This window comes from Molothrus aeneus, chromosome 7 (genome assembly GCF_037042795.1).
Source record: "Molothrus aeneus isolate 106 chromosome 7, BPBGC_Maene_1.0, whole genome shotgun sequence".
Taxonomy (NCBI): Eukaryota; Metazoa; Chordata; class Aves; order Passeriformes; family Icteridae; genus Molothrus; species Molothrus aeneus.
Window position 1 is genome coordinate 2,229,354 of NC_089652.1, and position 25,130 is coordinate 2,254,483.

General features: G+C 47.9%; 1 protein-coding gene across 6 annotated transcripts in view; it reads right to left on the minus strand.

Moving 5' to 3' along the window:
- Nucleotides 1-25,130, minus strand: part of HDAC4 (histone deacetylase 4) — a 182,966-nt gene that overhangs the window by 93,802 nt on the left and 64,034 nt on the right. For 4 of the 6 annotated variants that reach the window (XM_066554062.1, XM_066554060.1, XM_066554061.1 and 1 more), the window contains exons 1-2: nucleotides 23,013-23,108; nucleotides 16,880-16,951 (exon numbers count right to left, since the gene is read on the minus strand). In XM_066554062.1, the coding sequence (XP_066410159.1) occupies nucleotides 16,880-16,951; nucleotides 23,013-23,064 (124 nt within the window). In that variant the 5' untranslated portion in view covers nucleotides 23,065-23,108. Of the gene's footprint in view, nucleotides 1-16,879; nucleotides 16,952-23,012; nucleotides 23,109-25,130 lie in introns of those variants that run through there. The other 2 variants (XM_066554063.1, XM_066554064.1) reach the window with 1 other exon arrangement.

Consider the following 25,130-nt stretch of genomic DNA (forward strand, 5'->3'; position numbering starts at 1 on the left):
ACAGAGATGTCTCCAACAGATGAGCCTGTGCAGGACAGAGCAGCTCCAAAGGGAGACACTCCAGTTTCTCCACCTCCTCTTCAACCATTATCCCACTTTATCTCCTTGCTGGTTTCATCAGTGACATCTCTAACAAATGAGTGTCTTGGATGGAGCCAGAGCTTTTTGTGAAATTAAAGATAATGGAATGAAAGGAGTCAGCTTGGACTATTTCTCATTTCAAACTTCACACAATTGTGGGAAACCTTTCCTGGTAGTTTCCTTGCATGGAGTGGATAAGCAAAACCCACTTGAGTTTCCATTGAAAAATATCCCCATCTAAATAAATAATAAAACAGGAAACAACAAAAATAAATGTACAGCTCTTCTTAAAAGGCTCAGGAAGCTGTGGCTGCCCCTGGATCCCTGGAAGTGCCCAAGGCCAGGCTGGACAGGGCTTGGAGCCACCTGGGATAGTGGAAGGTGTCCCTGCCCATGACAGGGGGTGGGACTGGATGATGTTTAAAGTTCCTTCCAACCCAAATCATTCCAGGATTCTGTGATTCCTGGGAATGTAATTTCACCTGCCTCTTTGCTTCAGGCATTACCCAGCAACTGAACCTCTTTGATCCATCTGTCTTGCTTTCAGAACAGGAAACTTCTCCCCTCAGCAGATCCCCAGGACAAAATGCAGAGTTGAAGGAAGCCCAGCTGCACTTCTGTAGAGACAAACCCACATGGATTTCTCACATGCTTCTCTCTAATCTCACTCTGAGCTTCCTTCAAGGGAAAATGACACTTTGGAGAAGAGAATTAAACATGGAAGAGATGGATCAGGAGCCAGAAAGTCTCATTCTGAGATTACACATTAAAAACTTCCCATGAGAAAAACAAACCAAAAAAAACTCCACCTGGCTGGGTTGGGATGGGGGAGTTGAATAATTCCCAGTGAAGGTGGGGTTAGACAAACAGCTGGACATTGCCACTGGTCCTCTGGAGTTTTCCCTGAAGCCTTCCAAGGGGTGAGCTCTCCAATGGCAGGAATAAAGCCAGTGATGAGCTGGTGAACCACAGCATGGTTTGGGTTCTAAAGCCCATCCCATTCCACCTTGCCATGGGTAGGGACACCTCCCACTGTCCCAGGCTGCTCCCAGCCCTGTCCAGCCTGGCCTTGGACACTTCCAGGGATCCAGAGGCAGCCACAGCTGCTCTGGGCACCCTGTGCCAGGGCCTGCCCACCCTCACAAGGCAGAATTCCTTCCCAATATCCCATCCATCTCTGCCCTCCCTCAGCCTAAGGTCATTACCCTTTGCCAAAAGAGAAGGTGAAACAAAATTCTGAGGAATTTCCTGTCTCACTGTATTTCAAACAGCAAATACATGGTTCTTACTAGCAGGAGAGTGAGTACATTTGTGTCACCAACCAAGGGACTCCCAGCTGTCCAACAAGGCCCAAAATGTGCAACGCCATCTCCTCCGTCATGACAAAAATAAAGCAGGAAAAGGAGCAGCTAAACAGCCAATTGTAACAGGAATGCTGTTCCACAGCTTTTGAAAACTCATAGACAGCTCAAAGGCTGCAATTTTAAGTACAAATCCAGACCATGGTGGAAGAGAAGCCCACCCAAATGGGCAAGAAGCCCACAGCTTCCTGTAGCCCCCTCTGGAAGGGCTTTACATCCAAATAATGGATATAGTCAGATACCAGCTGTGTTAGGACCAGGATCATGCTTGTTGTCCAATCAATACAATGGAGATGCACGTTAAAATACCCAAAAAAGCCTTTTAAGAGAGTGTCAAACACAGGCAGCTTCCTAGAGAAATTCAAGTAACTTCAAGCCATTCAAACCCCTGGAGAGCACAGGGAAATGGCACTAAAACACCTTTTTATTCTGGTGAGACAGGCAGGGGTTACCCTACCTGGACGCACAAACCAAAACACACACCTGGGCTAAGATTTCTCTTAAAAAACAGACATTTTCCATTTTTTTCTCCCCCAAGACCCAGCAGATGAACTGAACACATGAAAACCCAGAAAGCTGCTCCCTAAATCCTGAAGGATGAGGGGAGATGTTCCCTGCATTCCCCATGGCAGCAGTGATCAGGACTGACGACCAGGATTCCCCACGTCACGGATGGCTCTGCTCAGAGTGAGCTCCTCTCCCTTGGCATTTATCCCCAAACCACTGACACCAGGTGGCCTCTCAAACATGGCACAAAAACTCAGTGCTGCTTCTGCTGAAAACCTGCCCAGCCTGTGGCATTTTCCTTCCAGGTGCTGCTCCTCAAACAGAGCCAGAGCCACGCAGGGATCAGCTTGAAGATGAGTTTTAACACAACAACACACCAGGTTAAACCCAGGTATGGTTGTAAAGAGTTTTGGATTATTTCTCACAAGGAATCTCACTGGGATTCTCCATCTCTACCCTGCTCTGCTGAGAGCCCACCTGCAGAGCTGCCTCCAGCTGTGGAACCCCCAGCATAAGAAGGATGTGAAGCTGCTGGAACAAGCCCAGAGGGTGTCAAAGGATGGAGCCAGGCTGGGAGAGCTGGGCATGTTCACCTGGAGAAGAGAAGGCTCCAGAGAGACCCCTGAGCCCCTTCCAGAGGTGGAGAGGGACTGGGGACAAGGCACAGAGGGACAGGACACAGGGAATGGCTTCCCACTGCCAGAGGGCAGGGATGGATGAAATTCCTGGCTGGGGGCAGTAAGGCCCTGGCACAGGGTGCCCAGAGCAGCTGTGGCTGCCCCTGGATGCCTGGCAGTGTCCAAGGCCAGGCTGGACATTGGGGCTTGGAGCAGCCTGGGACAGTGGAAGTGGGGTGGCACTGGATGAGCTTTAAGGTTCCTTCCAACCCAAACCATTCTGTGATTCTGTGATTCTCTAAATGCTGTTTTTCAACTCAATTTAAACTTGCCTTCCTAAGGAACAAACACCTCCATGAATGAACACAGAGAGCAGCTTAATTTTGTCCCTGGGAGCTTCTAGACTGAAACCTCACATTTCTTTCATGAAAAGCTCTGAGCTGGGTGGTCTCCTGCTGAGCATGGTGAGCAGCTTCCCACACGACAACACACCTACACTGCACCTACTACAGCCCCAGCAAGAGGGGAGAAGGTCCTCCCTCAGAAATTCTGATAAATTCTGGATTATCTTGCTTAAAATTACAACTTCAGCTGCAAAACTTGGACCTAATACAGGGTTTAGGGATTCTAGCAAATTAAATAGTGGCTGCCTCTTTCAGTAGGAGGCTACAACTCTGCTCCAGCTACGTTCAGGCACCAAACTTCCCTGCCAAGGAGTCGACTGCAGCCTGATCCTTCCACAAAAAGAAACAGGATGCTGTGAGAAGCCTGAAGGTGAGAGACATAAAATATCTATATAAGGATGGAGCTCCTATACATACCCAAAATAACAGTGAGTCACTTTTCAGAGCACTGGGAGAAGATAAAAGACTCGGGAAAGGAGCTGAAGAGGGTTCAGGGATTCAGCTGAGCGAGGCTTAGGAGGACACCACGGACAAAAGGCACTTGGGAAGTTGGAGACAGAGATGAAAAGGACATCCAGGCAGCAGCTGAGGAACAGCTGCAGGAGGCAAGCTGAAGAGGAAGGCTTTTAAAAGCAAGTCTAAGGAGGTGAAATTGATTCAGTGAGAGAGAGATGGCAATGGCTTGTCTGCTGCCTCCCTGAAGTACTACACACTCTGGGTATTAGCAAGAAATGATGGAAATGGGACATCCAGGTTCGCTTCAGCATTCCTGGCCACAACACTGTGTAAAGAAGCTCCAAAGAATACAGATAATCACCACCAGAACCTTCTGTAGGTAAAACTTCTGCTTGATACACAGCTAATCCCTTCTCCACTGAGCAAACCACACCTTACATTAACTGTATTTGATTTTCAGGGCACTTTAATGAAACTCTGCACTCTGCAGGGTCATCCCTCAGGTTGAGGAGCCCATTCCTCCAAAAGACTATAGAAACAAGTCATTCTTCTGGGGAAAGCCAGACCAGCTGAAATATTCATAGAACAGAACACCATGAGTGAAAACACTGTCCAGAGCAGCTGCCCCATCCCTGGAAGTGTCCAAGGTTGGATGGGGCTTGTCCCATGGGCAGGGGACACCTTGCACTAGCCCAGGCTGCTGTATCCATATTTTCTAGGTGAACCCCAGGCTATGCATCTCCCAAAGTTCCAAAAGCCCACAGGACATGATGCCTATGAAAGCCCCTCTGCTTTCCCAGCTGATCAACCCAAGGAGCCAACACAGGGAACAGCATTTCCAAAATGCCATTATTACCATTTTTTTGCATATAGAAAGGTCTTGAAAAGAGATGGATTCCTGCACACGTCTGTGTCAGACCACCGCTCTCAACAAGGGAGATAAGGAGCCAAACTCCAAGCATGTTCAATCCTACATCAGTGTTTCCAGCCCAAAATAAAGCTGCCTTCAATCACCACAGCCTAATCCTCCCCTGATTTCTCCTGTTTCCATTCCCATGTTTCCACTTCACAGCTGATTTGCCTCAAGTTTCCTTCTCCCAGGGCAGTGGCCTTGAACTGCAGAGCCCTGCCTTGGCGGAGACCGTGAGACAGCCCCAGCTCCTGGCCACAGATCCCAAGCCCTGGAGATTTCCTAAGGACCTCACTGTCCCTGCATGAGGTGCTCGAGGTCCAGAAGTGATGCTTGAAAAATGAGGGAGCTGTCAAAGCTGCAGGAGCTGGACACTGAGGGGCTGGAGCGTGTCCATGGAAGGGAACAGAGCTGGGAAGGGAATGGAGCCCCAGGAGGGGCTGAGGGAGCTGGGCAGGGGCTCAGCCTGGAGCAAAGGAGGCTCAGGGGGGCCCTTGTGGCTCTGCACAGCTCCTGCCAGGAGGGGACAGCCGGGGGGTCGGGCTGTGCTCCAGGGAACAGGGACAGGAGCAGAGGGAACGGCCTCAGGCTGGGCCAGGGGAGGAACCAGGAGAACTTTCTTCCCTGAAATGGTGGTCAGGCTTTGGAATGGGCTGCCCAGGGCAGTGGTGGAGCCACCACCCCTGGAAGCGTTCAAAAGGTGCGCGGATGTGGCACTTGGGGACATGATTTAGTGGTGGCAGTGCTGGGGAAGCAGGTGGACTCAGAAGGTCTCTTCCAGTTTTAGTGGTTCTGTAATTCTGTGCTGTGTGAGGATGGATCTATGAGATACCAAGAGAAAGGAAGTTGGGGCAATTTTCAGAGGAAAATAACACAAGCTGTCCAGAGCAGTGCTGCTGGCCACAAGACACTGAGACATTCACATCAGCAGAGGCAGTTTCACATAGTAACTTGTTTTACAGCTCCAACAGAACCAGACAAACCCAAGCAAACCAAGTCCCAAGGAGGAAGAAACAAGAGGCTGAAGCACATTACAGTCACTTTGATCACCAGTGTGTTTTTAGAGGATGCAAAATTCACTCCTGACCTCACCCAAACTTTGACTTCCCCGTACGATCATCACTCTGTCAGAAATGCCATCTTGGTATTTTTAGGTGACAGTACATTTGTTTGTACTGTACATTTCTGGTGAGAAAACTTGTTATGTTTTGTAGGTCACTTGGTTTTACCATCTGCCTTGATTTCTGCTCAAGGAAAGCGTTGTTTCTGAACTCCTCAGCGCTGCACACGAACTGGGAGACGTCGGAACCAGCAGCAGCTTGGTTTTGTATCATCCCAGTGGAAATACAGAATACTCCTGGATAATGCGAAAAGGATCAGCAAAAGCTCGGGGGTGGTCAGTGGGAAGCCATTCCCCCTTGTCCTGTCACTCAGTGTCCTTGTAAAAAGTCCCTCTCCAGCTCTCCTGCAGGCCCAAAAGTTTGGAAATATTCTACAATGACCTTAATAAAAAATAAAAAAGACACGAAGAATTATTGGTAAATGAAACTTGAGGTGGGAGAGATCCTTCACTGCAAGGCCTCTCCTCCCACTGCCAGCCCATCTCAGATGCCTGAAGGAGCTTTACCACACTGACAGTGACAAAGTAAAGCACTGTGACAACCAGCTGATCCTTGGGAAGGCAAACACAAAATTATTCAGTCAGGTCTTGGAATTCTGTAGCGGATTTGTCCTTGTTTTGACCATAATCTCACAAGTGATGCCAGCAGCAAACCCATCTGGCGCGTGTAAGACTAAATATCTGCTGCTCGTGGAGATCAGCCTCTCAAAATTAGCATTTCTGCCGAGATCTGGTTTGCAGTGGCTTAAAGAATAAACAAGTTCAGCTTCCTGTAAAATGCTGCACTCCTTCAGACTGCTTTGCCCAGGGAGTCTGGATTTGTTGACAGGTAAAGGAGAACCTGGAGTGATGCACTGCAAAGAATCATGGAATGGTTTGGGTTGGAAAGGAAACCTGTCCTCAATACCTGCCATACCCACCCAGAGATGCACAGCTCAGGATTTCAGATGTAAAGCAGCATTTGGGTAGAAACTAGCATAATATTTAATTCCAAGGTGTAAATGGCACCCTGAATTATGTAACAGCTCCTCAGAAGCTGAAATTCTCATCCTGTGCAAGAACATCTTTTGTGGGATAAAGAGTAAAGTGCATTCTAAACTGCACAAAAACCTCATATCCACCATGCTCCAGGACTCAAACCCTAGCTAAAAGTTTGAGATTCATGTCTCAAACCCTAGCTAAAGCTGCTTTGAAATGACTAGAATTTGTCTTAATATTATGGTGATTTTTAAATCACCTGTAACTTTCATTTGCCTGTCACCTCATGCACCTTACTTAAAAAGTCATTTTTCTCTTGTGGAACAGAACTCTGGTGTAGTTCCTGCACCAGCATCCTGACCAGCAGCAGGAACTTTATTAGAACACGTAGCCAAATCTCTGCATTGAAGCCCAAACGATTTCCAAATAACACGGAAGAAATAATGAAACTAAAACACAAAGGAGAAGCATACAGACAACGTGGAATAGTATACACTGTTAAGCCTTTTGGCAAAAGTCCATGAATATTTGAGTATATGAGTATTTACAAGCTGCAGGAACTTGGTGGGGCTCGGTGATGTACAGAGACAAGCTGCCAAGTAACTGCATTTTCCACTTCTCTGCTGCAAGGAGCCTTTTCCAACCCAGCAAACAGCAGCACCATTCCAAAGCTCCCCCTCTGTGCCCAGGAATGCAATTTCTGCTGGAACTAAAGAGAAAACAGAGATTATCCAACAAATATGGGGGGTTTGGGATATGAGTAAACCCCACATTATTGACCCTGACAGTGAAAAGCTGGCACCTGTGAGTGTTTGGGAAAGGGAGGGGGGAATGGGGTCTTGAATGACTGAAATCCCCTTCAGGGTGGATTAATGCACATGTTCCTGTTGCATACAGGTAGAGATATGAAAAAAAAAGGCCTTATAAAATATGGTTTAGGCCCTGCTACTCCAGCTAAGCTAGCAGTTAGCTTGTGACTGCCTTGTGGAAAACCATAAGAATGAAAGCAGTTAGCACAACAAGCTATTCTGGTAAGAGAACCATTTGCACGTGTAATAAACAAGAAAAGTGTCCCATGGGAATCAGTGAACAAAATATGTGAACTAACCAAAACTAGAGAGATTTGACAGACACACACCCTGGCCATTTACAGACCAATAAACTGAGTGTCAGTGCATTGTTAGCCAGTTAGGTCTAACACAGTGCCTTCTGATATTTCCTATAAATATCAGCTTTGTGAATAAAGAATTGGCTTTTCTGCATGAAGAAACTGAAGATGAATGAATGAACAAAATGAGAATGAGAATGAAGAAGCTGCTCTACTGCAGCATGTTCCCTGCAAGAGGAAGAGGAGTGCTCCTGGTGGCTCCCCAATGCCCTGCAGCACAGGCAGAGGGGGAGCAGCTCCTCAGGGACACGCTGCACATGGAATCAGATGAAGTTTCCTGGCTGCTCACCCAGGACACCTGATACTCGTGTCAACACAGCCAGCACCTTCCCTGTGTCACTCCCATCCCTGATCAGCCTTGGGACATGGCCAGGTCGTGTGTCCAGAGCCCAAACAGAAGTCAAACCTTTCCCTGCCCTGCCATCCTGGAAAGGAAACTCCAGAAAATTCTAGAATTTCCTTCTCTGCAATTTTAAGGATTACTCCATGCCAGCGTGGGGTCACCAAGGTAAAGTCCTCAAGGTCCCAAAAGATATTTTTTTAATTTTAAATCTATTTACTTATTTTTTAGTACCAGCCTTTCCTTCTGCCTTTTTCACAGTGTTATCTCCTAACCCAATGGGCTTTGAACTCCTGAGGCTTTAGAGACTTTGTTACAGGGATGGGGGAGAGGGATCTGAGTTTTGTTTAGCATTAATTCAAGACATGATAAATCCCTGGGACAGGGATTATACAAGCATAATACAAATATATATACACATCTGTACATATATAAGTATATACAAATCCCTGTATCAGGGATTTACATGGAATGTGGAAGGAATTTTATTTTTTCCATCTATAAAAAAGTTTGGTACCTCCAAACATGGTAGGGTGTGGTTAGGGGTATTTTTTTGATAATATTCCAGTTGTACTTTGCCAGCACAACACTTGGATTTGCCCTCCCTTTGGTTGAAGGTCAGGCCTGGTGTTTCCCAGAAGGAAAAGCTGGCAGCTTTTCAGATCCTACAGACTATCAAAAGGCAGGACAGGGAGACAAGGAGCCGTTCCCTCTGGAACATCTGAGCTGGCTTTGAAGCCCAAAACATGATTTGTGAGGTTAAATGCACTCACACATACACAGTTCCACTGGAGTGGCAGCCTGGACACCATGGCCTGGCTGAGCTCCAGGGACAGAGCTGGGAGCTGCTCCCAAGACCCTGAGCCCACTATAAAGCCATTAAGCAGAAGGAAGGGCAGGGTCAGATGGGATACTGGGGAGAAAATCCTCTCTGGGAGGGTGGGGAGGGGCTGGGATGGAATTCCCAGAGAATCTCTGTCTGCCCCTGGATCTCTGGCAGTGCCCAAGGGTTGGACTTTGGGGCTTGGAGCAGCCTGGGATAGAGGAAGGTGTCCCTGCCCATGGCAGGGGTGGCATGGGATGAGCTTTGAGATCCCTCCCAACTCAAAGGCTCCTGGGATGCTGTGACTCCTGAATCCTGCAGGGATCCATCCACTCAGAGTGCTGCTAGATGCTGGGATTCCTGAATCCTGCAGGGATCCACTCAGAGTGCTGCTGGATGCTGGGATTCCTGAATCCTGCAGGGATCCATCCACTCAGAGTGCTGCTGGATGCTGTGACTCCTGAATCCTGCAGGGATCCATCCACTCAGAGTGCTGCTGGATGCTGTGACTCCTGAATCCTGCAGGGCTCCATCCACTCAGAGTGCTGCTGGATGCTGTGACTCCTGAATCCTGCAGGGATCCATCCACTCAGAGTGCTGCTGGATGCTGGGATTCCTGAGTCCTGCAGGGCTCCACTCAGAGTGCTGCTGGATGCTGTGACTCCTGAATCCTGCAGGGATCCATCCACTCAGAGTGCTGCTGGATGCTGGGATTCCTGAGTCCTGCAGGGATCCATCCACTCAGAGTGCTGCTGGATGCTGGGATTCCTGAATCCTGCAGGGATCCATCCACTCAGAGTGCTGCTGGATGCTGGGATTCCTGAGTCCTGCAGGGATCCATCCACTCAGAGTGCTGCTGGATGCTGGGATTCCTGAATCCTGCAGGGATCCATCCACTCAGAGTGCTGCTGGATGCTGGGATTCCTGAATCCTGCAGGGCTCCACTCAGAGTGCTGCTGGATGCTGGGATTCCTGAATCCTGCAGGGATCCATCCACTCAGAGTGCTGCTGGATGCTGTGACTCCTGAATCCTGCAGGGATCCATCCACTCAGAGTGCTGCTGGATGCTGGGATTCCTGAGTCCTGCAGGGATCCATCCACTCAGAGTGCTGCTGGATGCTGTGACTCCTGAGCCCTGCTGCATGCTGTGACTCCTGAGTCCTGCAGGGACCCACTCAAGGTGCTGCTGGAGCTCAGGGCTCAGCCAGCCACCTTGGTGAAGGGAACCAGCCCAGTGTGTAAGGGAACTCCTGCCACTCTCTGAGCTGAGTTTTACCAGCAATACCCCTCAGATGCACCCTAATGGCACCCCAAGGCAGGTGCCCCTAAGTGACAGGCACAGCAGCTCCCAGGACTGCCTGCTGGGCACGGGCAGGAGCTGGCTGCCCTCCCTTTGCCCCTCAGTGCGTCACAAACACCTTCCCAAAGCTGCTGCTGAGCCCCAGGGCCCCTCCCAGCCCCTCCTGCCAGCAGGGAACAAACAGAAATCCCCTCTGCTTGTCACAGGAGGGGCTCAGAAAGGGAGGGACAGACAAACCGCCACCTGTGCCTGGCCGGATCTGTGTCATCCCAGTCCCACCACTCCCTGGCCTCCAACACCTCAAACACCTCCAACTCTGCCCCACCAATATTTTAAAATATACATTATTGCAACCTCTGTTTTTTGAAAAAAAAAATTGTAGCAATTTACTTCATCTGAGGAACAATTTGCACACAGGCAGTAGGTGACTGTCCTCAGTGAAAATAAAAAGCTTCCCATATGTCACTTAAGCAGGACACCTCAGGATCTTCAAGAGCTTCATTAACATCATTAGGTGTGACTGCCTACAAGCAGGATTATATATGGATCAAAAAAGGCAAGTTTTAATTTAAATTTCACTGGTTATTCAGTGCAACTTGGAGAAGTCCTATAGTAACTGGGAGTTCTTCTCTCCAATGGAAAAGATCATTGCATTTCATCAGAAACTTTTTTCAAAAATTCAATGTACACAATTCACTGGCAAGAACTGTCAGAGCTTTAAAAAGTACCCAGGAAAAATATCATCAAAACGTGCAGTAGATTTATTCTGCATATTACAACTGCAGTTCCAAATCAGTGATTCCAAAGCCTTTCATTAGATCATAAAAAACTTCAGGCCAGCTTATAATGAAATCTCTAATCAAATATGAATGAATCATCTGATATGACACAATTCCATGAATGAGAAACAGATGGAAAAGTAGTGATGATTAAGTGGTTTAGATCACAAGATATTAGTTAAGCCAAAGGAGGAGATATTTAATCACAGAACCATGGAATGGTTTGGGTTGGAAGGGACCTTAAAGCCCATCCCATTCTGCCCCCTGCCATGGCAGGGACACCTTCCACTATCCCAGGCTGCTCCAAGCCCCCTCCAACCTGGCCTTGGACACTTCCAGGGATGGAGAATCCACAGCTTCCCTGGGCAACAAGGAAAGGTCTCTTTAATGAACCATCAGCAATTCCTCAGGGAAGTATCTGGAGACTGCTGCTGTATTTTAGGCATCGCTGCACAAAACATTCACCTGATATTCCCTCCACTGCCTGAAGAAAAAGCAGAGCCAAATATAGCCCTGAAAATCAATATCCACTGGGGAAGAGCCTCCAGGATCGTGATAAACGCGTGTCATGCTAGAAGAGGAATTCCTAAAATCCTGCGAGCGCAGGTGGCTGCTCTTTCCCCTCCAGCAATAAACTAGCCCAGTTAATTTTGGCAGAAAGCTCCCTGGGGAGCTGTGCAGTGCAGGGCACAGCCATGAAAAGGGCAGGCAGCAAAAGGAAAGCCAGCCCCTGGGAATAATGGGGCTGTCCATCCTCATCCTGCAGCCAGTGCTGGCACCATCTGTGCGGGGAAGCTGATGGAAAAGAGGAACTGAGCACAGCTCCTCTGCAGGCCCAGGATGAGCCTCACCTCCAAAAAGTGAAGGGACTGAGAATGAAATCAAAGCAAAACAACAGAGACTTAACCCCAATTACCTCTCTGAGGCTGCAAAGCCAGGTAAAGCACCCAGGCTGCAAACACACACAGCCTCCAAGATGCCCTCTGAGGCACATGGAATTTTTTCCCCAAGGAAGGCCTCAATCCATGATCTATTTCCATGAAACATTTATCACTTTTCATTCACCACACAGTACTGTTATTTTCAGCAAAGCCAGAGGCAATGGGAACAAACTCCTGAATAACCATTCAAGGGAGCCCCTCCACGCCTGCTTATCTCCTCCTTCCCTAAGCTTTCTTCACAAGGTTCTAGCATTCAAAGGCTCTTCCCTTCATCACCTGCTTTTATATAACTCAAAAGCACAAAACAACCTTTCCTGTGGTAGGGAATGGGTAAGAATTCTTATTTTTGAAAGTAACACTTGGAGAAGAGTCAGGACTAAGGGAATCCAATGAATTCCAGAGCCGATCGCTGTGAATTAATGAACCAAGCAAGGTGAGAGCAGAAGAAAGAAAACCAGCAAGTTGGGGCTTGCAGCAGAGCAAACTTTCCTGCCTTTCATCCAGGAAACCAGTGCTGTATTCAAGAGCTTCACATTTAAGTGCTGCTTTCAGCTGTTAAAAGAGGGATAATCATTTATAATTCATGCCAGCTCTTCCAATTGATAACCATTTCCCCATGGGTAAGAAAGGAGACAGATAAATCATGACAGATAAATACATTTTCTGAGACAAGAGACAACAAAGCAGAGATGAGGAGCTGTGGGCTCCTGCTCTTTCCAACCCACAGGGATCAGGATATTCACATTCTGGGCTCCAGCATCAGGTCAGTTCAGGACTGCCCATCCCTGGAAGTTCCCAAGTCCAGGTTGGACAGGGCTAGGAGCAACCTGGGATAGTGGAAGGTGTCCTTGCCCATGGGACAAGATGGGTTTTAAGGTGCTTTCCAACCCAAACAAGTCTGTGGTTTCTCTGATTCCCAGCTTGGCTAGAGGAGGGGTTTAATTCCATGTGGAATATGGATGCTGAAGCTGAGACAGAGGTGGCCAAAAAACTTATCCCTCTTCCATACAGCCCTGCACATGCACAGAGTGCTAAAGCAGAGTTAGAAGGACATTAAATCATCCCATGACCAACAGAACATGAGTCTGGGGACACCATTAGTCCAGAAAAGAGGTTCTGAAGCTTGAACTTCCCTGCTCCTCTGCTCTAGATGTGGCAGTTCCCTCCCCTCTCCTGCAGAAATAACCCCAAATTTATTGACTGCAAAGGGCTTCTCACAGCAGCACAACAATTCAGCAAATCCTCTGTGGAAATGGGGGAGCTGGCTGAAGGGCTGTCAGGGCTCTCCTTGTGGGGAATGGCTCTGGAGCTTTCCTCCAGCAGGTGAAACATTCCTTAGATTGTCACTGCATGGGCCATGGTTTGTCCATTTAGCTCAGGGCTGGAAATTAAAGACAAATACTAATAAATCATAAGTACTGCAGGAAATATAACCTTGAGCTGTTTTTAACTCTCAAGGCTTTAAGCTGCAGTTTCTCTGCTACTTTGGAATCATGGAATGGTCTGGGTGGGAAGGGACTCAAAGCCATCCCCTGCCATGGGCAGGGACACCTCCCACTGTCCCAGGCTGCTCCAAGCCTGGCCTTGGACACTTCCAGGGCTCCAGGGGCAGCCACAGCTGCTCTGGGAATCTTATCTTCTACCAGAGCATCTAAATGGTGGCAAAACTGTCACACCAAGGCTGGCCACAGGAGCAGCAGCTTTGCCATAACCTCACAAGAGGACAGGGTTGAACATGCTCAGTGTATGTTGTAACATCAAAATGATTTTTCCCAGAGCTCACTTTTGATGAGAATTTGGGGGGTTTGGATGGGCTTCTCCCCCATTCTGGGCTTCATGTACAGATCCATATTATATATCAGGATATTTTTAAGACTAAAGGAAAGCCTTTCTGAGGGGTAGCTACTTCTGGGGCACGACAAAACCTCACATTATTCCCTCACAGACAGGGATTAACCTCTGACTGCAAAACCAAGGGACAATATTAGTCCAGAGGCTCATACAAACCATTTATTCCTACATACATCAACATTATTATTTTTGTGAATGACTGTGGAAGCGAGAGTGAATAACCAGATCTAGCATGGAGAAAAAGCAGCAGGGAGCTGAAATCTCCCACTTAATGCTCTGTGTTGGAAGGGACCTCATCCCTTTCCAGCTCCTTTCCAAAGGCAGGGACACCTTCCACTCTCCCAGAGTGCTCCAAGCCCCATCCAACCTGGCCTTGGACACTTCCAGTGATCCAGAGGCTGCCACAGCTTCCCTGGGAAATCTGTACCAGCGCCTCACCAGGCTCTGATTATTAAAAAAAAATAAAAAAATAAAGAATTAAGGGAAGCAAGGTTGCTCAATAAAGTTAATTTATTCCTCAGGAGCCCAAGGAGAACAGGCAGAGCTCTCCAAGGATAATTTTTGCACTCCAGAGCAGGGGGTAGGCTTAGTCTCCTTGCATCTCTGTGAGCACCTCAGAAATTCAGAGCACCAATTACAGGTGATATGTCTGTGAAAAAGGAAAATGTTTCCCTTCCTCCAATTAATCCTTCATTTATATAGAAAAGAAGATAGAAATAATGTTCACTGCTGATGACTGAACTCAGTTCTATTCAAGCAAATTCACTCCTAAAAACCATTTCATAAAATTGCTGTAAGTATTTCTTGGTTTGCAGTTGAAATGCTCTGCATTTCAGGGAGGATTTTTAGAACTTTCTCACCATTTCACATCAGAGAAAAACAACTAACAAGGGTCAAACCTCTCCTTCACTTGGTTCGTGGTGAAGAGAAAAACATTTTGGTTTCCTATGAGCACACCGCAGTGATTTTATCTGAAATAGAAATGCAGCATAAAAGCTCATCGACCACTCAAGTTTATTCAACCTTACCCTGAGCAGGGCAGGAGAATGTTTTAAACAAAATATCCCAAGACACAATCAAGCAATTTTTTTTTCCTTATGCTGTTTTTAACACCATGATTTCAGTCATGCCTGAGCCTTGGAACCCCACCCGACAATCCCACACACAACTTGTTTTTCCAGAGCAATGCTTGCTGCTACTTCTCCTCTCTTCTCTCAGAAAGATCTGCAGCAAACTCCTGAAGACAAGAATGATAAAAGCCAGCTATGGCAATCCCAGAATGGGTTCACTGGGAAGGGATCTTCAAGGTCATCCCATTCCACCCCTGCCATGGGCAGGGACACCTCCCACTGTCCCAGGCTGCTCCAACCCCAGTGTCCAGCTTGGCCTTGGGCACTGCCAGGGATCCAGGGGCAGCCACAGCTGCTCTGGGAATTCCATCCCAGCCCCTCCCCACCCTGCCAGGGAACAATTCCTAATTCCCAATCTCCCATCCAGCCCTGCCCTCTGGCAGTGGGAGCCATTCCCTGTGTTCTGTCCCTCCATCCCTTGTCCCCAGTCCCTCTCCAGCTCTCCTGGAGCCCCTTTAGGGACTCTGACCTCTCCTTGGAGCCTTCTCCTCTCCAGGTGAGCACCCCCAGCTCTCCCAGCCTGAATTCCATTCCCACAGCTCAATTACTGGGAGAACCATTTGCCAAAGAGGCGCTGCCCATCTCTCATCCCACCCACTTCACACCAGCACAGCTCCCCAGGGATCTCTGTCTCATTGTTCTCCCAAAAGCACGGAGGTGAGTTATTAAAAACACTCAAAATGGAGTCCAAACAGCAAGAATTCCCTAAATCCTGCTTGGTTCCATCAAACAGCCTCATTTCACCTGTGGAAAAGCAGCCAGAACAGACTCTACCATCAAGTTCCCCAAGCCCTCAACCAGCACCAGCCTTTGGCCTGAAATACTTCAAAAGGAAACATTAAACTTAACCAGCAAACAAAATCAACCCCAAAATAAAGGGATAGAAGATTCAAACCCATCCCCTCCACAATGCTGGCCCATGATCCACAGAGCCACAAAACCCAGCCTGGCTCACGACTGAGGTGCACAGTAAAACCTGAAAGTTGACCTGTGCTAGCACAGTGACTTTAAAATGAGAATCCCTCTGAGGGTTAGGAAAATAGAACCTCCCTTACCTGACAGACACGTTTGGGAGCACACAGAGGGGAGAAAGGGATTTCTCAGGATCCAAAGCCAAATGCCCGTGCCTGGTAAACAACCATCTCTTCCTTTCTCCCCCCAGTGCAACAACTGTACCTCCTTGAAGGTTTCCTTCTCCAAACAGGCATTCAAGTCCACAAAAATCTAGGTTAGGTCACAGCCCACTTTTGTTCTCCCCCTCCCAGTGTACCAAAGTTGTTTTGAATAAACTTCGTTTACATCTTTCCAACTGGCATTACCAGAAGTGCTCAGATCTTCTGCAGGATCTCATCCTTAATAGAAAAGGGCCTGAGGGCATTTTGGAAGGCAACAGAGAAGGGAAAGTTGGGGGTTTGGAAGATCTGAGCTGCTCCCTGCAAGAGTAGATAATGTTTGCTATATCCTATCACCCCTGGTAAGAATATCTGCTTGTACCAGGGAGAGAGAAGGGGGAAACATAAAAGCCAGCAGCAGATCGTTTCCCCCAGAATTCCATGTACTGGGAGCAGAACTTTGGTTTCCATCACTTGTGGAGCTGCAGCCCTGAGCTCTAAGAGCTCTCCCAGCTGGGCAAGGAGCAGCCAGGATGAGGAGGAGGAGGACAAGCCCCAGGAGAGGCCGTGGCAGGATCATTAGGAGAGGCAGAACAGCAAACAGCCCAGAGCCCAGCGTGGCACACTTTGATCAGCCCGGCCTTGGCTCCCTGTTCCTTCTCCCTAATGAGAGCAGCAGCTCCAAAAGCTCCTTCTGGGCTGGGAAGGGACTCCTTCAGATGCTGCTTTGTTCTCCTGTCCTTTGCCTTCTAAGGCAAACCAAGCATCTCCCACCAGGCTGGGCTCCCCTCAGCCCCCTGCAAGACTCCCAGGGCTGCTGTGCTCCATTCCCAAATCCCACTCTCCCAGCCTGGGAAAGCAGAGGTGTGCAAGTCCTAACAGACTCTGTTCCAGCACTCTGCATTTGCATTCTGCTCTCCTACTCACAAGGCAGAGCTGCAGAGCCTTTTCCTGCACCCCCCAGAACAGGAATGAGCTTTAATAGGAGGTTTTTTCCTTACCAGAGCTGGGCATGTGGTTCACTCGAGGTGGATTCAACAGCTCCACTGGCTGGTCTCTGCCAGAAAGCCCATCTGGAAAGAGGAGGGAAAAAGAAAATAAAATCACATCAACACTTTGGGTAGCTGAGCTATTTTTAGCCATTCCAAGCAGGAAAAAAAAAAAATCAGCAACCAATTATCGATGCAGAGCAGAAACACAAGGAGCACAAATCAATGGAAATGAGAACATTCCCAGGACAGCTAAAGCAGAAAATAAAGAAGACTCTATCCCAAATTACACTCAGGGCTTCCTGGTCTTTAAGTCCACAACTGGTGCTGATCCCAGGCTGAGGAAATAGGCATGTCAGCTCACAGACCTTACCAGAGAAAACTGTGACTCCTTCCTTGCTGGGGGAACTGAGCTAAGACAGACACTCAGCCCCACGGAGCAAAGTTGAGGAATGGCTGGAATATGCCAGGGAGATGTTAAGGAAAACTGACAAATCACTGCAGGAGATTAAAATGCAGAGACATGCATAACAAGCCCCATTTTGCATAAGTTTAGATTTCAGAAAGGCATTAAAAACATACTTTGTAAATGAGATGCACAAATCCATCTTGCTGAAGCAGTTCCCTATTTAAAATATTTCCAAGATTGTATCTTGCATCCAGGTAGAGTTAACCAGTGTTGGAGACTGCCACACCTGAGTTTCTAGTCACCCATTCCCCTCCCAGAAAAGCCAAAGCAAAAAATGCTAAATTATGTTTTCAGTGTAATTACGAACCCTGGGATACAGAAAATTTATCTCAAACCTATTTGTTCCACCTTTGCCAGTCTGTCTCACTTTTCCCCTCCAACCCCTTTCTGTGCTGCAGCTCTGATAGGATCAAGCCAAACCCTGTCTGGAGACATCAAAGAAGCCACCCCATCTCACTCAGGCAAAGGACAGTGTTAGAAAAATGTTAATATTTGTTTTCTTCTCCCTGCTTTCTCTGTTTTTCTGGAGAGAAAGCACAGCTGGGGGACTTCTCCATGTCTTGCCTGGGTTCAGCTCCAGTGACCATACCCAGACAGAAGGGGAAGAGCAAAACATTACTATTTAAAATATGATCAAGCCATCAGGCACTCCAGAGTCAGTGGAGAGCACAGCCCAGGAAAATTCCCAGTTTTCCTGGGGAGCAGAGTATTCTCAGCTTCTCTGCTGGGCAGTTTCAGATAAAGATGTTCCTTCATAGGAGAAGAAGCCATGGACAAAACAGAGCCCTGTAGCAGCACCCAGGTGCTCTGTGAAACAAATCCAGGTCAATTTGGGGGATTTTTAAGACTTGTTTAATTGTAAGAAATAAAGTGCATTCATTTTTCCACTCATTAAAAATATATGATACCCACAAACCAATGCTTTGCAATCTTTGTTTCAAAATGAGGATTAATCGCAGCAGAACATTCAGGAACATCTTTTAAAGCACTGACACCTGAAACACTTGAAGCCAAACCAAGCTATCCAAGACCAAGGTTCTGTCTTTGCTGTGCAAATAAAGCTCCATAAAATTTTTAAAAAATAAATAAATAAAGCTCTAAATCTCTGGAGTCGTCCCTCAGCACATGGAGCTGCTGGAGCACTGCAAAGAGGTCAAGCCATGCAGTCAGGGTTTGACTCTCCTCACAAGCCCTGGTTTGAGTACTGAGACAGCCCAGACAAGCTACAAAATATTCCCCAGCTCTCTGCTGGCCAAATTGGTCCTGAGCTACTAAACAGATTTGGCAAGGAAACATCCTCTCCAATTGGTTGTCTGTGAATCAGTCTGATGATTTCCCCAAAACTCTGTGACAAAGTGCTCTGTCCACGGAGCCTGGAGGGAAGCAGACACCAGCCTGGCTGATTCATGGCTCGAGTCAGGGAACATTTTGTGTAGCTTCGTTTCCAGATGGGCATTTCTAGTCATTAATTAACAAGATGAAGCCATAATTCATTGATGGAAACTTGAACACTTTGGTTTTTATCTTAATCTGTTCCAAAGAGTTGTTTAAAGTTATTCAGAAAATATAGCCAGGACAGGTTTGGAAGTAGCTGAGTTTGCAGCTTTTAAAGAAGTTGAAAATAGCAAAACAAAGGACAAAACATTTATAAGTTCAGTCCAGAATAAACCAGAAACATTACAGATAAAAACCCTCAGAAAAGATGAAGCAGCAGAACCAGAAAATTGTCAAGACTGGAAAAGACTTCTGAGATCATCAAGTCCATCCAGAGCAAAACCAAACCAGATGAAGACCGGGAAATCCAACCTCTCCACTTAAAAAAGACAAGAAATTAAGAGAAATGGAAGGATGAAACATTCAATGAGGTCTTAAAGAAAATTGCAAGCAGCCTGACTATAATTAACTCTGATGAGCTTAAAAAAGCAGGGCAGAACTGGGAACGAAGAGGTTATTTAAATAGTTTTCCATTTATTCAGATCTTTCAACCTGATGCAAATCACCCTGGCCTACCTGAATTCCTGGAGCATAGCAATGAGCAACTAAAAATTATCTTTAAAGGACACCCAGAGTAGAGGAGAAGTTCTACAGAGGTGTAGAAGTAAAACTTTAGGAGAGACAGGGAGAAAGGCAGGAGCAAGAGGCAGAGAAAATCAGCATTACTGACTCAGATTTGTCCCTTTGAAGCTTGAAATGCAGAATTAAAACTAAAAAAAAAAAAAGGATGGGGGATGCAGTGACAAAGGAGTAAAACCTCCCTGCTGTGATAATGATAGGAAAAAGTACAAGTACAAATGGGGAACACCTGGCCAAGCAAGGGCAGGAGAAGGAAAAGCCAAAGGATTTTCCAAAACCAAGCACTCTGCATTCAGTGAGGATGCAGAGGATCCCAGTTCCCTCCTGGATGTGCCAGCAGGGGCACGTGGAAGGTGATCCCTCGGTGGCCACAGCTTTAGCTTCAACACCTGAAGATGAATTGTGGGCAACCAAGGAGGAACCTCAGAGAGAAGATTTTTTTAAAATGAGACAGAGGGACTGCAGAACTTAGTTTTGCCAGCATCAGCCTGTTCTCCATGGAGGGAAGACAACAGAGTGGCCCAGAGATTTTTCTCAAGATGGGCAGTTTTCTGTGAGTTTGAGACCACTCAACCAACTTCTGTTTCCTTTGCTCCTAAATATTCTGGACAGCACCTCACTGAACAGCAACCAGGGCTTCTGAGCAGGCAGGGAATTTGCTCAGAGGGTGGGCAGGCCCTGGCACAGGGTGTACAGAGAAGCTGTGGCTGCCCCTGGATCCCTGGCAGTGCCCAAGGCCAGGCTGGATGGGGCTTGGAGCCACCTGGGACAGTGGCAGGGGGTGGAACGGGATGAGCTTTGAGGCCCCAAATCATTCTGGGATTCTACAAGCCAGCACAAGCCTCATCCCTTTCCATCAGGCTGCTGGCAGAGAGGCCCAGGCTGCAGCACACAGGAGCTCCTGGCTGGTCCTGGCAGTGCCCAGCAGCTCTGTGCTGTCTCCATTACACGTGTCAGCCCACAGCAATTCCATGAATCTCTTCCAGGCACAGGAACGTGGGGTTTCTTTCCCCTTGCTCTCAGTACCCACAGTACAGCATGCTATAAAAAGCACCCTGCATGTTGTACCCGAGCTGGGCTGGGGGGAAGGACAATGTGCAAACAGGATTTCTCTGCCTTACTTCCTGGCAGGATCTGGGGAGGGTCCGTGGGTGGCTCTGCTCGAGTGTTTGGCTGAATTTAAAAACCAGATCATGCACTGCCCTTGGAGCCTTGGGATACCAGGCAGCTAAAACAGGCTGGCTGAGGAATACAAAATCTCCACCCCTGACCGTTCAGCACAGGCCACTGGAACATCCTGACTTGCATATCAAGCGTGTGTGACAAGTTACAATATTAGTAATGAGAACACTAATTATCATGGATGCGTTATTTATTTGTCTGCTCACTCAAAATTTACAGAGGGGGGAAAAAAAAATCTTTCAACATTTACAAGAAAGCAATTAGGACAGCAAATGGATTATTTCTCTTTAAACCTATGAGAAAATGCTCAGTGCATATTTCCTCTCTAATTTGTCTGCACTCAAGGATCTATTTTTGGAAGTCTCCCTAGACTGTATTGTAGCACCACATGTACTGTAATGGCATTTTAATTAGCCCAGAGAGCTGGAAGATGCACTCTGCATCCGAAAGAGAGGCAGCCTAACAAAATGAGAGCATCCTTCTCTTCCCTTCTCGGAGATTTACAGCAGCTCTCAGGCCGAAATACCAATTATGGCTTCAGCTGGAACCGACTGTGAGTGCTGTAAAAACCCAGCCCCTGGAAGTCCAAACAGCAAAGCCAGGCTTTAAGCACTATTTACTCCTGCTTTAAAGGTGGATGGTGAAATCAAAACCACTGCAGCCACACAGGGGCAGAACGGGGGACAGGAGGAGGGGAGACAAGTGAAAAGGGGACGGATCTGTCTGAGTTATCAAAACACCCCTTCGGATGAAAGTTAATCCAATCCCGTTCATATGGGGTAATTCTTTCATTATTAGGATTATTACTGAAGTGAGCCACCTTGCCTAGCCAGTGGGTGACATCATGCATCACCATCACCAGGATGGTCTGGTGCGCATATATATTTAATCTGCCTTCATTCTGACTCCTTGCTTTGGATGGAGTAGGAAGTAGGTCAGGCTGGTGGCTTCCTCAGTTCTGGAAGAGGCTGGTACATGTGGAATAGCAAACCTCCCTCATGCCCTTGACAATCCTGATTGCTCCAGGGACATTTCAGAGCCCAGATGTCAGTGGGGGGGTTCCACCAAAGCCAGGAGCCCACCCCAGCACCCAGCACCTCACTAAAGAGAACCAGGATGGAGTTGAAGCTTTCTTTTCCATTAGAATCCACACAAATACCTCACAAGAACCTGAAGATATCCAGGCACAACATTTACAAGAGTTTGGTACTACTCTCTTACCCTGGACCTTGCAAAGATAAATCCAACAGGTCACAGTTTGGTTAGCATCAATGTAAAAGCATAAAAGGAAAAATAAAAAAGTTCAAGGCCAGGCTGGATGGAGCTCTGAGCAACCTGACCCAGTCAGTAGCACCCTGGCCATGGCAGAGGCTTGGAAATGCATGGTCTTGAAGGTCCCTTCCAACCCAAACTCTCCTGGGACTCTAATGCTCAGCAGCTGTTAACACAAAAAGCAACATTTAATTTATTACCAGGAAGTTATCCTAGAAGCCAAAATACCTAAGAAGTGTTTAAACAGGAAGCTGTGGTCCTCAAGGCGTTGACAGACTGATATCCAAATGACAAGACACCACTTCTCAAATGCTAAACCCTGGAAGCATTGTGTTCCACTTCCTATGCCATTATTTTCCTTAATTCTTTGCAGTGGGAGGATAAAGCAACTCCTCCTAAACATGACAATCTTCAGCCTCCTCAGCAGACTCCGATGACTTCATCCTCACAAAACTGAGGAGATGTGTCACTTTGGAAATGCAGGGGAATAAAATAATCCTTGACATGCAAATGCAAGTGAGCAGAGGCTCGAAGTAACCCATCAAAGAGGTTAAGGCTCCCTGGCATCATTACAGCAAGAAGGAGGAGCTGCCCATTCCAGGAGATTTGCTTCTCTTCCCCTCGGGCAAGGAAAGCCAGAACCCCCCCCAGCCAGCCTTCCCACTGCCTCCCAACAAAGAATGCAGGGAAGGAAAAATAAAACACCTTAAAGGAAGAGAATGTACGCAACATTTTTTGTGCCTATTTTTTCTTCCAAGTGAAAAAACCCCCACGTATTTAACGCTGGTTTGCATTCCATTTTACCGTAGCTGGTTTTGAAATCGGCTCGTTTGGCCCATAGGAAGCAACTACGGAAAGCCAGGTAAAATTAGTGGATTAGCCTCCTCCTATCCACTGTCATAAAACTCCCTCCAATCCACTACTCTCCATAACCTCACCCTCATTAAACCCTACACTCCTAACTATCCTGGCTATCTCCTCTAAGCAGCCCTGGGACGATGAACAGGACTCAACCAAACACAAATCCGAAAAATCCGAGCTTTTTCTTCCACAGCCCTAAAGGTAACAACACCCAGAGATCACCGGCGGCACCCTGGGCACCGAGGATGGCTCAGGAGGGAGGGGAACCCAGGGAATGCCCCCACGCACCTGGCACACAGCGTCCGGCAGCGCTGCGGGGGCAGCGCAGAGTCCGGACCATTCCCGAGGGACAGAGCCGCGCTCCAGCCCTGCCTGCTCCGCTCCAGCCCCGGCCGCTCTGCTGGGCCAGCAAAGGCTGAGCTCCGCTTTCCCCGGCAGGCACCGCCCCCGCTGCCATTCCCAGGCATGGATGGGGCTGTGTCCCAGAGCCAGCTCTATTTCAGGCTCTCTCCTGTGCACGGTGACAGCTCCCCCTGCCCAGTGCAGGGCAAACCCCAACACACAGCTCAGGGCTCCCCAAGGCACTGCGAGACTCCAGGTGGGATGTGCAGGACCCACCGTGTCCCGATGTCACATCAGTCCCAGGCGAGGTGCTGCCTGCAGGATCAGCACATCACATCCCCCTTATCCCCCAGCCCTGTCCCATAGAGAGCCACCAGGATCACACCAGGCAGCAGGAAAAACATCCCCATCTACCTGTTCCTGACATCATTTCCTTATCACAAGGGCTGGAGCCCCTCTGCTCTGGAGCCAGGCTGGGAGAGCTGAGGAAGAGAAGGCTCCAGGGAGAGCTCAGAGCCACTTCCAGGGCCTAAAGGGGCTCCAGGAGAGCTGGAGAGGGACTGGGGACAAGGGATGGAGGGACAGGACACAGGGAATGGCTCCCACTGCCAGAGGGCAGGGATGGATGGGATATTGGGAATTAGGAATTGTTCCCTGGCAGGGTGGGCAGGCCCTGGCACAGGGTGCCCAGATCTGGCAGCTGTGGGTGCCCCTGGATCCCTGGCAGTGCCCAAGGCCAGGCTGGACACTGGGGCTTAGAGCCACCTGGGACAGTGGGAGGTGTCCCTGCCCATGGCAGGGGGTGGCACTGGATAAGCTCTAAGGTCCCTTGCCACCCACACCCCTCTGGATTCTGTGATTCCATAACACCTGCCAGCTTAGATTGTCTGTATATATCATCTTCATGTCAATTATGTACAGATTTCTAAAATTTGGACTTCAGATATTTTTAAAACCCAGATTAAAAAAAAAACAGACTCCCATTTCAAAGCATCTAAAAGTAGATTCCACTTTCACAGACTTGGTGGAACAGCAATTTTCCCACTTGCAACGAAGGAGCCCAGACTCCGCTGTTCATGACTATAAATATATTCATAGATATTTTCCCTGGCACAAAGCACTTCAATTTTAAAGGCAAGAGATTCATCAACTCTTCTGGAGAGCTTCATCCTTTTGCTGCTTTGATTCTGTCAGTGAGCACACGCTCCTGGCAGGAGTGGAGGAGGGCACAATCTGCCACCATCTGCAGGGTGCAATCCATCTGAAAAGGTGACTGTCCTCAAGAAATTAGCATAGTCCAAGCATTTAACTTCACTCTGGAATATTATGTTCAACCAACAGGCTCTTTCCAGAGCCATTCTGCAAAATGTTCCTGTTCCCTGTGTGGTGCTGGGATCTTTTGGTTTTAACTCGTAATGCAGCCTTTTAACAAAAGTGGATAAAATTTTCCGTCCTTCTTGGGAGGCGAACAGGATAAAGGCAGGATTCCACCCTCCCAGTTAAATGTTTCTCCAGGAGATCAGCACTATCAAAGTGAGGTGTTTAATCTGCTGAGACAGGTCCTGTGAACTTCAGCACAGTAAAAAAAGCCAACTCCCCAGGATTCCCTCAGCATTCAGCAGGAGAGGTGCTGCTGGCACTCAGCCACTCCCCAATCACCCACTATTCAGCACACACAGATCCCCACTGCAGAGCCACAGATCCACAGACAGAATGCCCCTCTGATCCAAATGTTCCAGCAGGTTTTTCACAACTGATTGCTGATACAAGAATGAAGCAAGGGGAGGGGGGTAGGGAAAAACACCTTGAAATTATCTGCAATTGTCAGCAGTGGGAGAGAGGCGAAGCACGTTTTCAAGGCAGGAGAGAAGGTTCAGTAGCCTGCTTAATTTTCCCTTCTCTCTGGATGAATAAACTGTCAGGAAGAAATCCAGCTGAAAGATAGCCTGGCTCTTCCACAGCTTCAAATGAGGCTCCAGCTCCTGCCCACACGCTCACAGGACATGATGTTCAAGCTAATGAGATGCCATGGGAAGAAAAGGCTTCCCTCCTTCCAGAAGGGAA